The 13,406-nt window shown below is 30.8% G+C and overlaps 2 protein-coding genes across 3 annotated transcripts in view; one reads left to right on the forward strand and one right to left on the reverse strand.

The window, feature by feature from the left end:
- The window catches only part of LOC143063222 (uncharacterized), a 228,269-nt gene that overhangs the window by 150,161 nt on the left and 64,702 nt on the right, over positions 1-13,406 (reverse strand). The window lies entirely within an intron of this gene.
- Positions 1-13,406, forward strand: part of LOC143063221 (cysteine-rich secretory protein 2-like) — a 46,571-nt gene that overhangs the window by 15,540 nt on the left and 17,625 nt on the right. The window contains exons 1-2 of one of the 2 annotated variants that reach the window (XM_076235225.1): positions 4,553-4,689; positions 13,311-13,372. In XM_076235225.1, the coding sequence (XP_076091340.1) occupies positions 4,632-4,689; positions 13,311-13,372 (120 nt within the window). In that variant the 5' untranslated portion in view covers positions 4,553-4,631. Of the gene's footprint in view, positions 1-4,552; positions 4,690-13,310; positions 13,373-13,406 lie in introns of those variants that run through there. The other variant, XM_076235224.1, reaches the window with a different exon arrangement.

Raw genomic sequence — 13,406 nt, forward strand, 5'->3', positions numbered from 1 at the left:
CTGTTCAGTTTGTGGATTATATAGCGATCATTCAACCGACTCGCATGCTTGAACATATTGTTAAAATGCAAAAAATGGTCTAACATCTTCAAACTTTTTGAGATAGAAAAAATGCCAGAGGAGCTTTTAAACTGGGTTTTATTGCATTTTAACTGTTTAAATATTATCTTAAAAACAACAAAACACATCAATACAAAAATATTATCATTCCATATAAAACACGCTCATGAATGTATCTACAATTTAACTTTATTTATCAATTTATTGGAAATAGAACAATTATTAGCTCACCATAATTGACAAAGGGGGGTCTCAAATTTATCAATTATTTAATAATCCTTTTAAAGGCTTTTCTGTAATCAATCAAATGTTTTAGTAATAGTAATAATAAAATGTGTTTTGATGTAAAGTTGAGGAGTGTGACAATCAGTAATATAACTTGATCCTTAACAACGACCAATGTGGTGTGGACCCACAGGAAAATTAGAAATGTATAATAATTAACAACAATTAGTGAGCGAGCTTACATACACTTTGAAGCAGGAGTGAGTAATTTGACTTTTATCAAAACCGTTCTGGAAAGAAGCGAAGATGAAGTTCAAATTCATAGCGTAGTTTAAGTAATGAGAATATATATAAACGTTTGTAAACAGCAAATGTTACAAAATATAATTTTAAAATCATTCAGGTATTGTTAAGTTATAAAACAAAACGGATAAGAAAATAATTATGTAAGTTTTATATTCAGAAGTAAAAAAAGTAAGGGCAATGGAATAACACATTTATTTCCCTTAGCTCCGTGAGATATGAAGATTTTTTCACCCTCGAAAAGTCATATTTCCCTCGGGCGATGCCCTCGTGAAATATGATTTTCTTGGGTAAACAAATCTTCATATTTCTCTCATTCACGGGAAATAAATGTATAATATTAATAATAAATGTTCAAATGATTTTTTATTTTGCTTGATGATAACGATACATGTTTAAAATGATCAACGTGAAAGGAACTTCTTTTTTCTCGGTCGTCTATTTTATTGTATAATAAGCATTCGCATTTTCTGATCTTTTGCGTGCAACGTTTATTTTTGTTGCAATTTTCAATGGCGGAAGAGACAGAGTTATAAAGTAACAACAACAACAAAAAGAAAAACCAACAAAAAACCCCAACAAAACAACAAAAAGAAAAAAAGAAAAGAAATAAAAAACATCAGTAAATGTAAGAACAATAAAGAAATTAATGAATAGGAAAATCAAGAAAATATAGTATAGTAAAATCACACCCAAGACAAAGTCTTATAGAGTTATATCCGTTATAGTAATTTTTTTTATCTAGCAAGGGGTCTTTAGTGTAAAATTACTACTTTGTAAAACAAAATCGACTACTTTAAATATCAATATAATAAGTCAGGGTGTAAAAGCAATATTTTTCCAAATTATGTCTTTAAATTGCACTTAAAAACACTAATAAGATGAGCTCAAAATCTGTCTTTCGACATAAAATTTTACCCTGGTGCATTTCTTCAAAGTACACACGTAGAAATAATTAACATAGGGCGTTTAGTCAGTTTTACAAAGGAAGGTCTCTCTTTGAAATAAGTGAATTTCTTTGATGTATGATATTAAGTTTAAACACATTGATATTTGAGTCTCCAAACACCAGTATGCGATCATTCTGTTATCTTTTATACTTAATCGCGAAATATTCAAATAGTCTTATTTCACAAATCTAACAATCAGCGCCTTTAACAATGATTTTGAAACAAGAACATAATGTTCAGAAGTACCATGCTCAAAACTAGAATTAAGGTGTGTGAAAGATAAGCGAGAGGTCTGGGGAAGTCCTGTTGGGATGCGCAGAACACCACGGCTCCGTCTAAATCGTCCACATAGTACTTTAGTCTATCGCAATAGACCACTGTGACATGATAAACAGCATCTGATATTGATTATGAATGAACTATTTTCTAAAGAATTTTAAAATATTATATTCATTCAAATAACATTATATATCAGAACAAAAATGGACTATAAGTGTCAATTACATAACAAGAATTGTCCCTGTATTTTCCTGGTACAAAACTGGTTTACACAGCTCTTGCACAAATAAGGAGGTGTGGTATGATTGCCAATGAGGCAATAAGTGAACTTCAATGATTTCTTTGACATATGATCTTAAGTTTAAACACATTGATATTTTGATATTTTGAACAATTCAATTGAGAAAACCAACTGCCTAATTTGTAACAAATCAATTTAAGGGAAACAAATATGACAGACATGCACAAACGACAACCATTGAACTATATGCTCTTGACCAGTAACAGTGAAGACCAAAACTGAACGTTCAGGAAATAAACTCATCATACATGTATAGATACCAGGATTGAAATTTTGTATTTGCACCAGACGCGAGTGTTGTACCAAAAGACTCACCAGTGACGATGGTATGTTAGCATATATCAATTATGTATGGTCTCATTTGCCTGTAGAACAGAAATAGTTCTACTGTGTACACAACTACATTTTTCACTACATGAGTATTAAGTTAAAATTTCCAGATGATGTGGGTTGGCACGACAATTTATTATTTTTTTAATAATTTCATTTTTTCTATTACCTGTCATCAGCAATTCTTACATATATAAGTTACTACTTTGAGGAACTTTTAAGATATTGAAATAAAGCACCGAAAACAATTCGGATTATTTACATTGCAAACTTTAGTGTATAAGTCTCGTTCATGACAACATCGGTACTTTCCGTTCTAAGTTGAGAAAGTACCACGGTCATCGTGCGTTAAAAAGGTCCTTTACATCCCTGAGGAGGGGTCCGTTAGTAAATAATTGTGACATTTAATTTAACCCGGTGATATTGTAATCCTGTGACTATTTAGATTATCCACCTATTTCCACCGTCCCACCACTACTTCAAGCCACACTCATTTATACATACTATATTGACATGCTTGTTATGGTCAGATATTCAAATAATATAAGCAGCGTAAAGCACCACACGATTAAGTTTTCTCTGCAGTTTTTATTCATTGTTTGTTCTCATTAAATATAAACGTAACTCTCAGCTTTTGTTTTCACCCCGATGCTCATATCAATTTTTAATTAAAAATAAGTAGTTTCGTAAGTATTAGGAGTCAAAAGGATGTAGTGCGCTAGTGTAAAATGGGTTCATTTCATTAAAATTACAAATATTTGCGGATTAAAGTTATAGATTTATTGGTCAGTGCCCTCGTGTATTGTCAGAGGAGAATAGCACCTGATGACTGATGTCGTAATGAAGTCTGATTACCGGGTATGAGAGAATATCTATTCATTACCTTACCGTCACCAGGTGTGAATTTATTGATCAAATATAGGAAGTAAACCTGACTTCTAGAATAATAAAACACAACAACGATTGAAAAGAAACGTGATTAACACGTCAATGAGACAGCAATCCAACAACAACAGTATAAAATTTAGAATGAAAACAGGAAAGTGCGTCAAAGAGACAACAACCCGACCAAAGAGCAGAAACAGAGGACATTTAAGATATGAAGTGCCATGAAATATACGTTTTGTTCATACCATAAGAATATGTTAAGCATTCAAATGCATAACTATTTTTTTTAGATAATGATTTTATTCATTTATATATTTAGTTTTGTGAATTGATATTTTCTGTAAAGTTTCCCTCCAATGTTAAGTTTAAGCACCTGTATAACAGATACCTCTATTTTTTTCAGTAATTGTTATATGTATATGTTTGGTATGTTTTCATCTGTGTACAATTCGATAAAAAAAATACTCTGCTGGAAAAAAAACCATCAGAATTAAATATTATATTGTCTCCAGTTGTAAAACTCTTACTAGAACAGTTTGGTTAAAGCACTAGTCATAAACATTTTGATTACAATAATCAGCCTGATAAATCAATTACAAACTCTTGATTTGGTATTTCGAGCACAACTTTAATACTGCATGTCCCCAATCTCTTTTTTTTTGTTCTCAAAATTTCTGTTTCCCAAATATTTTATTTTTTGTTCTCTAAAATACTTAAATATCATAACTTCGTAAAATATGACCTTCAATTTATTTTATCATATCACTGATCTAATGTTTTCATCATTAAACAGGACAATGGAAAACAAATTTGAAGAGGATATTTGAAACTTCTATTTATATTCATTTTGTTTATCGCTGATGTTTAAGATGGGTAAAATCTGATTAAAACTCGCCAAAGAACTAGGGTTACAGAATGCATTAAATGAGAATTTATGTATAACATATGATAAGCAGCTAGAAAGTATCTCTGCTTTTCATATTAAAGTCAATTAATTTCAGCATTATTGATACTGTATACCAAATTACAAGCAAACAGATAAATTTCGTATCAGATATTGTAAAAAGTAAATTTCTGATACAGTTCGAGGCCATGAAAGTATAGCCACTCGAGCGTTGAACTATTGTATACATTGTGCAAGATGAATTTCATACATATTACTATATAGAAAATTTAGTGTTTCGTGTTGCATTGTCGGAAACGAGAGGGCGTGACCGTATAGGTTTTGAAATCAGTGATATATAAAGATAAACAGCTAATGAACAAAATCAAACATACACGATATATCAATCAGGATGTTTAGACAACTGGTCATTCTCTATTTTGCCATTATTTCTGAAATTCTGGTAAACGGTGAGTTTTCTGTTGTATATTTCTTATTTCAATTTATCTATTTTTAAGTTATTTTTGTTGTTTTAATTATATTAAATAAGTGCTTTGATGAAAAAAGTTATTTCATATTAGAATTTCTTTTTTAACGTGGAACGTAATAATGTACAAAATCATTGCCCTCAAAAGTTCGTGTGCTTTTAACCGCACGGTAGACAGTATTCCATAAAACCAGGATTCTTTTATGGATAGTTCATGACAGTTAAGAGAATAGTTTTTCATGAGACAAAAATATTCAGGATGAATAATGTCTGTCCGGTGGAAGGTGTCTCACTATACGTTATAATGTTTTTTTGTCCACCTAGTGGTCATTATTAAAACAAGGACTTTTTCTGTATGTTTCCGTCCGTGAGTCCGTCCAGTTGACATTGTTTTTTAAGACGTTATATTTGGATGTTTTATGTCAGTCTAGCTAAAATGTTTCATAAAAATTTGGCTTTTTTTATATGAAGTTTGTCCAGTAGACAATGTTTCAGAAGTCAAGGACTTTTAGCGATTTCTTATGATCGTGAAGCTAACGGAATGTCAGAAAACAAGTTATTTCTTTCTTCTTGTCTGTCCAGCGCACAGTAGTGCAAACGAAATGATTTTTTTGTCCGTCCAGAGAACAGAATTTCATATAGTATTACTATTAAGAAATTTAAAGCATTTGGATTTGATTTAGTTGTTGATTGAGTTGATCATCCCACAAAATAAAAGTCACTGTGCTTCAATCATTGCAGACATTGAATGTTTTAGTATTTTCCCTTATTTTGGATGATGATTTTCCATTGGCTTCATCTTACTGTGTTTTAAATTCCCAACTCGGTTGCTATGCCCGTGTTATTTATTTATTTATGCATATCTGGTAGACACATAAGTCAAGTTTTTTGTTACCACAGTTTTCCATGAATATTAAGATTAAGTTAGGAAGTTTGGCTGTACATTCAGAAAACTTATAACGAATGGGACAGCACAACCTTATTTTACGGTGATGTTGCTTACCGAGCCCTTAAATTCAGATATGTTCCAGATAACTTATCAATCCTTCAAATAGATTTATTCTAAAATAATACCAATTCATTACTGTCATTATATTTTTTAATATTGTTTATGAATTGAAACCCAACTAACATCTTCTTTTTTATAAGTATTATTGTTAACCAAATATATGTATTTAGGGTCCTACAATCTTTCGATACCTATATATAAATATAAGAAGATGTGGTATGAGTCAGAGTGTCAATCAGACACATGTCCATCTAAGTCACAATTTGTAAAAGAAAAAAAACCCACTATAGGTCAAAGTATGGTCTTCAACACGGAGACTTGCATGGAACACACCGAACAGCAAGCTATAAAGGGCCCAAAATATGACTACATGTAGTGGCAAACCATTCAAGCGGGAAAACCAACGGTCTAATCTATGTTAAACACGAGAAACGAGAAATAAAATTGAGAATGGAAATGGGGAATGTATATGTTGGCATTTCTACAAGCTAATTTTTCTCTCTAATATCAATAGCGTCAGTATTTATATATTTGTTTCTGCAGGCAAAACAAAAAAAATCAAAATAACCTCATTATGTGATCTTGATTCCAATGAACTGTTCAGATTATATTAACCTGCTCATTTATCAATACAATTAACATGATTTTGAAAGATTTGAATTATTTTCAAGGTTAACAATTTCAGAAGTCAAATAATGGCTGTTATCATAGCTTCTTCTTCAGCATTTTTTTTTGCGAATTACATGCAATAAAGATTTGAAGCTAGATACTAATAACATATAACTTATATAGACACAAAAATTGAAAATCATTTCTACACTGATGGCAATCGGTACAGTAGTTAAGGTTTTGCCAAATTTTGGCATTTCCTGATGAATTAATTGTCTTTAAGGCTGAAAAATCGTTGAAATCTAACTTAATATTTTATACCAGAACTCATTAAAATTTATCTCAGTACATGGAATAAACTTTTGATTTTGCAAACCTAGGACAAATGAAGTTAACTTTACATTTTTATGGTCGATTTAGCTTCAAATCTTTATTGCATGTAATTAACAAAATATTAATAAGTTTTACTAGCAATGAAAAGGTACTGGTATCTTCATCAATAATTTGTTTTACTAAAAATTAGTCAACTACAAAATGTGTCGGGACTAATGCAGTTTGGGAGTTTGGGAGTGTCTTAATGAATGTCGATTTTTTTAAACGAGTACGATAATTAGAAAATAAAATCTGCATTGTATGTCTGGTACATCAATGTTAAACAACATTTATTGCGTACTGAATACCCCATCATTTACCTTCTGTTACAATCTGTCATTAAAGTAAAAGTACTTGCATTATATTTATGAAGTTAAAGTCAATTGATACTTTTAATAGAAAACCTTCACAGAAGGATTACTTAATCTATCCAATACAAATTTTAAATCATTTTCTGTCAAGGTCCTGTGATTACCCATAATCCTGACAGAGGGCATATAATGTCAATAGTTCAAAATTATCATCCTCAATTTATTTTCCTATTGCAGCAATTTATTTGGAGTCTGAGTGATGTCTGACTGTATTTATCATTATCATTTAGGTTCAATACATATAAAAACTTAAAAAAAAAAAAAAAAGGAGTACGAGAATAAGGGAGCACCAATTTAACTTCATTGAACTTTAAGTTTTTCAACTCTATCAATATATTTTTTTTAATTAAACACTATTGTATAAGATACGGGGGAAAGTCTGGATTCAGATTTTGTTTTTGCTTGACCACACTATTTTTTTCTTTTTCATCAAAATTGGGGATCAGAATATGTTTTTTTGGGGAAAAAACATACCCTCAATTTTTAAAGGTTAAATGGTCGATCTCTGACATTTTTGTCATATTGAAACATACCCCAATTTTCTTTATTCATGCTTTATATCTATACTTTTTCTCATTACCAGATCTTTTCAGTGTAATGTTATTTTGTTGTCGAATCCTCTTAACCATTCAAATCCCCTTATCGTTTAAATGTAATGTAAACCCTTCTACGTATATTCACTTTATTAACAACATCATTTTTTAAAACGAAATGATCATTGTTCATGATTACATCAATTTAAATCGTATTTTTTTTTTTTTTAAATTTTACTTTTTTTTATAAAAGTATTGCTGAGATCAATAAAAGTTTATTTCATCTCAAGAGTAAAAAAAAAAAGGACAGAAAAATTTCATTTATATTGAAATTTCACATTATCTCCGATTTGTACTACACATAAGGCCATTTATAATGTATAATATATTGTTAAAGAAATGTAAATTTTTCAATGCTCTGACTGAACGTCAATTTTTAAAGTACTATTTCATTAAATTATAGTCATACATTCTAAAAATGATGAAAAATCGTTTGGTATAAGTATGTGAATATATGTCATTGAAACAGTTACCCAACACAAACACAATTTCAAGATATAGATAGCTTGCGTCAACAAGTTGTCGGTCTTTAAACATATGCAGGTGTCTAAAAAGATGTCAAGTTCTAAATTATTCAGATTTCTAAGTTTTGAAATAAACTGAAGTTTACTCTGCACGTGGAACCGAGTAAAGAGACTCTTCGTTACATCCTAAATAATCTTCGAATTAACTTTAGAAGGCATTTCGTTGAAACTGGAAAGGAAATAACTATTCAATCAATTGAAATAGTCTACATGCACACGGATATAACTTTCACGTATACAATGCAAACTATTTGATTTGATTTTCAAACCGTATTAGATAATAAAAATGAAAAGGAAATCAAGATAAATGACACATACCGAAAAGACCAACGCCTACAAAATAATTCAGATGCATATCATTTTCCTACTAACATCTATTGAACTACCTATAATAAGAAATTAAACAAATATTGTCTGATAAAAAATGGCTTACATGGGTTGTTGTGGAAATGTGCTGTATCTGGAAGATTTGGTACAAAATTACTTATATCATGAATAAGTCAATTTAGAAAGGTTCTCCCCATGCACAGCCGAACGGAAGAAGAATGTATAAAAAAAATGGGTGGGGAGGGGGTATTGAAAACACTTAATTCAATCTATGGTAGCAGTAAAGATTCGTTTTGTCATAAATATAGCTAAAGCTACAACCGTAACATACAAGTTAAGCGTAAAATTTTTAATTAAGCTCAAATAACTCCGCTGAAGAAAAAAACCCTCATTTCATACTTTTTTAACTTTCAAATCGAAAGATGAAAATAATTTCTTGCATCGGACATAATGGAATAAAATAAATTTTGCCCCTAGAGCTAGTAATGTCAACATTTAGCTCAGAAATCTGAAAGTGTGGCCTATCTTGTCAGGATCTAATTTACAAAACAAATTAATGCCTTGGAAAAAAATAGTTTTTTCTTTTCTTTTCCTAACTCTCTTTTTTATTGTCATATTGATGATAATGTCTGCATCATATATATATATAAAATAAAGTATATATATATTACACAATCTTTTAGACTTATATATATATATATATATATATATATATATATACATATATATAGCTAGATGTCACATTGGTTTACTTTTTCCTAGCTATAGACACTATAGATCGTATTAACGGCCGACACTCGGCTAACCGAGAGATTGGTCGGTTAATCTATATTGAGTATGCGGCTATATGGGCGATTGATTGGTCTGTTAATCGGGTTGGTTATACGTTTGTTAAGAGTAAAACGCACATATTTATGTTAAACTCTATTAAATATACAGATTTTTGGCATATTATAAGAACCAAATAAAAAAAAGAACAGTGACTGACAAAATGATATCTATCATAGAATATTTTCCACCTGTAAAAACATTTCATAGTCTGCGCAGTTTTCAGTAAAACTAAAAGGCGTCGCGCAAGTATGTATAATTTATGCTGATACGCATAGCAATGTTTTAATAAAAGGCGAAACAAACAATTTTAGATATCATTTAAAGGACACAAAATAGTACTTTGGTTCTAAAAAATAAATTGACATTAGTAAATATTTTATAATTGTAATATAACGTGAATAATACCACGTTTTACTGAAAATTATGGGAATAAAGTCTGTTAATGGGTTGGACAATTGAAATTGTGTCAGTTAAGAGTTATTTAGCCACGGCAATAGTTTTGGTACATTTATTTTTTCCCATTGAAAAAGTTAAGAATGAGATGTTCTTGAGTAAAAAAAAAATGACAATACGGTGCAACAGTATCGTTCTAGTAAGAGCATTTTTATTTTGACTTTCTTTGCATTTTATTGAAAGGTGTGTCACTTCAATATAGCATGATATGGATTGACCGCTGGAATATGCATGAATTTAATATCAACGTTTTCAATCAGCCTTAATTTTTGAATCTGTTCAAAGTAGCACGTTCTCAAATCCGACTGAACGTGTCTTTCTAATATAACACAGGGGTACATATAACGTTGTCGTTCTCATATGCACATGATATTTGTCACTGGATGTTAACCCCTAATTCGTCAGCATCATCCAATTGGTTCTTTTCTTCTATTTCTTAATCATATGTTGTTTTCAAATCATTCTAAAGAAGTAAATGGAAAGGAGCGAATGCAGCTATATTTGGTTTTAATTCATTTTATTCCGTTTAGTTCCTTTCTACATAAGTGCAGAGGAGAACTTCAGTTGTCTGCATGTAAACTTCTAGCATTCGTCACCAATATGAGTACATCGCAATCCGTTACTGTTTCAACACCCAGGTGTGTTTCATGTCCGTATTCTTAAACAATTATTATTTTTTTTTCTCTTTTTTAGCAATGCATCAATCTCTACTGTCCTTATCTACTATTCTATATTCTGCGTCTCCATCCAGATTCTCGTGTATTGGGGTGGTGTTTATTTCTGTATTCTTTAAATTGTTATGTCACTTTTCTCTACATTTTATCAGAGACATATATGTGTATATATGTCTCTGCTTTAATGTAACACTTTTTGAAACCATTTTTATCAATTTTTAATTTCCATTGTCTAAATTGTTAATTGTTCATGTGTTGCTATCGTATATTTTATGTTTCATTGCTCATGTGTTGTTTCCGTATATTTTAGCTGCTCGTCTTGAGCCTACCCATTTTGATCTGATAACACCCCATATAGCAATAAAATTATATTTTTATTGCCATTCATAACTCTTAACAGACCAATTAACAGACCGGGTTTTATACATCCGACCCATTAACAGACCAGGTTTTAAATAACTATTGATTTATGTCACCAAAATACAGATTTTCGTGTAGATTTTTCACACAAAGCTATCAATATGGTTAATAAACATAATGCCTGTCTTTTTTCGATGTTCGAAATATTGCATGCAAGTAAATTCAACCAACGTGTCATTTTGTGTACATTTTGTGTATGTGTGTAAATTGTGTAATTTATTGATAAGTAACCCGCCTTTTCATTTTATAGATCGTACATCGAAGCTAGAAAAATAATAATTACACCACTGGATTCAGTATATTGAATTGTTTTGTTAGACATGAATAATGTTTATAATAAAAATATATTCAACCGACGTTAGGGAGCTACCATTTGATTTTTATGGGGGGGGGGGGGGCTAGGATGAAATTTGAAAAAAATAGGCAGGACAGGAGTTTTGAGTAAAAAAAAAGGCAGGATGAGACACTTACAAAAAAAAAAAGTCAGGACGACAATTTGGGTAAAAAAAAGTCAGGATAAACTAAAAAAAAAAAAAGGCAGGACCGATAAGAGTGAAAAATAAAAATGCAGGACAGAGATTACAGCTAAAAAAAATGCAGGACAAAATTTTTCATCCTAGCCCCCCCATAAAAATCAAATGGTAGCTCCAACCGCATACTCATGCTGAGTTCACACGTAATGCGAATTCGATTCGCATTAACTAATTCGTTTAGCTTAATTCGCATTCGAAACGTTTTACGTCCTCTAATTAACGTCAAGTATAATTCGAATTGCAATGCGAGTCTAATTCGCTTTACTACATCCAAACGACGTTAACTTTTAATTCGTATTCACAAAAGCGTATTTCTAATGCGAATTGGATAATTCGAATTAGCCAATTCGAATCAATTCGAATTAAAAAAGAAGAGTGTGTGAACGAGATTAGCGAATTCGCTTCGCATTCGATTCGAATTCAATTCGAATTAAATGTCCGTGTGAACGAGGCATCAATATAGATTAACCGACCAATCTCTCGGTTAACCGAGTGTCGGCCGTGGTATTGTGTAGACCAAATTTGAATAGTTTTAATTGTGCATAGTAAAATACTTAAGCGATGAAATAGCTTCATAGCAGCATAGGTGCACAATTAAAAAATATTATTGTTAAACAATTTATAAAACTTGCACAGGGAGACGCCTAAGATTGTTCTCGTGTCTTATTTTCATTTTGTGACTTGCTGGGGTCGTCGGAAGAGCCCTGACGTCTGATTGTCGTATTTAGGGAGTCGCTGGGGAGTAACTCGGTCGTAGCAAGTCTCCCAAAAAAAGCAACCTGTCCGAAATCAATCTCCGAATTTTTAGTAAATTTTGAAATTGCTTACCTAAGTGTGTCTCTAAATGTGATACAAAAAAGTTACATTTGACTTAGATGAATATCAAACTATCTTTATCCCCCTGTTTCTAATTTATTTCAGTAACTACTCACAGCCTCCCCTTTACATTGATTATTGAAATTAATTGCCCCAAACAATATGCATGTGTTTAAAATATGTCCTTACATATTCTGTTTATAAATGAGAAATATTTTTTTTTATTATGAAAAAAAAAACAAACCTACTATTACTAAAAAATAAAATTGGCAAAGTGTAGTGATCGGCAGTTAGACACATATCTACCAAAGACCAAAGGACAAGCCTTATGATACAAAGAACTACAGGTCTTCATCTCTTGCTTTATTTTTACTGTCGGTGCTGATGTTTCGTTGACGTGTACTCCTTATCTTCTTTAATTCAAACACACGTTGTTTTTTTTCAAATTTAACAAGTAATACAGTCATATGAATTAAACAGTCAACGAACTTAGGACTATATCCCACAACTATGTGATAGGATTGTAACAAGGAAAAGAAAATTAGTTCAAAATTCAATTTCTCACAGAATACAACGAAGTGTGACACAAAATATATTACAGTGTTAAATTAGTTTCAAATTTTAAATGAATATGCATTTTTTTGTTACATATTTCAATTTAAATATTTTTTTCAAAACATGTGAGAATTGGTTTGTAATCTTTTTGGCACTTAAAATATTATTTTTCTTCTTTATGTTTTCGCTATTTGAAATAGCCCAAAGTACGAGTCTTAACTGAGCCTTCTTGTTCTATCTAGCATGAGGTAGTTAATTCATTTTTCTAATGTGGATACATTGAATACGAGACGCCCCTTTTTAATTAAATCCGATTTATTTATTAAGATTTCTTCATCTTAACTGATACATATATGTCTGGGTCGTGATTCGTAATTAAACAAAATGGATTGCACAAGCGAAACATGTGTTACATAATTATTTGATAAATCTTTATTTTATTTACAGGACGAAGCGATGGCGATGACGACTTTGTTGTATTACATAATTATTTGATAAATCTTTATTCCATTTACAGGACGAAGTATTGATGGTGATGACGACTTGGTTGAAGACTTACATACTAGACATAAACGATCTGTAAGTTATAGGTGTATGTTATCAATTGGATGTA

This window comes from Mytilus galloprovincialis, chromosome 2 (genome assembly GCF_965363235.1).
Source record: "Mytilus galloprovincialis chromosome 2, xbMytGall1.hap1.1, whole genome shotgun sequence".
Taxonomy (NCBI): Eukaryota; Metazoa; Mollusca; class Bivalvia; order Mytilida; family Mytilidae; genus Mytilus; species Mytilus galloprovincialis.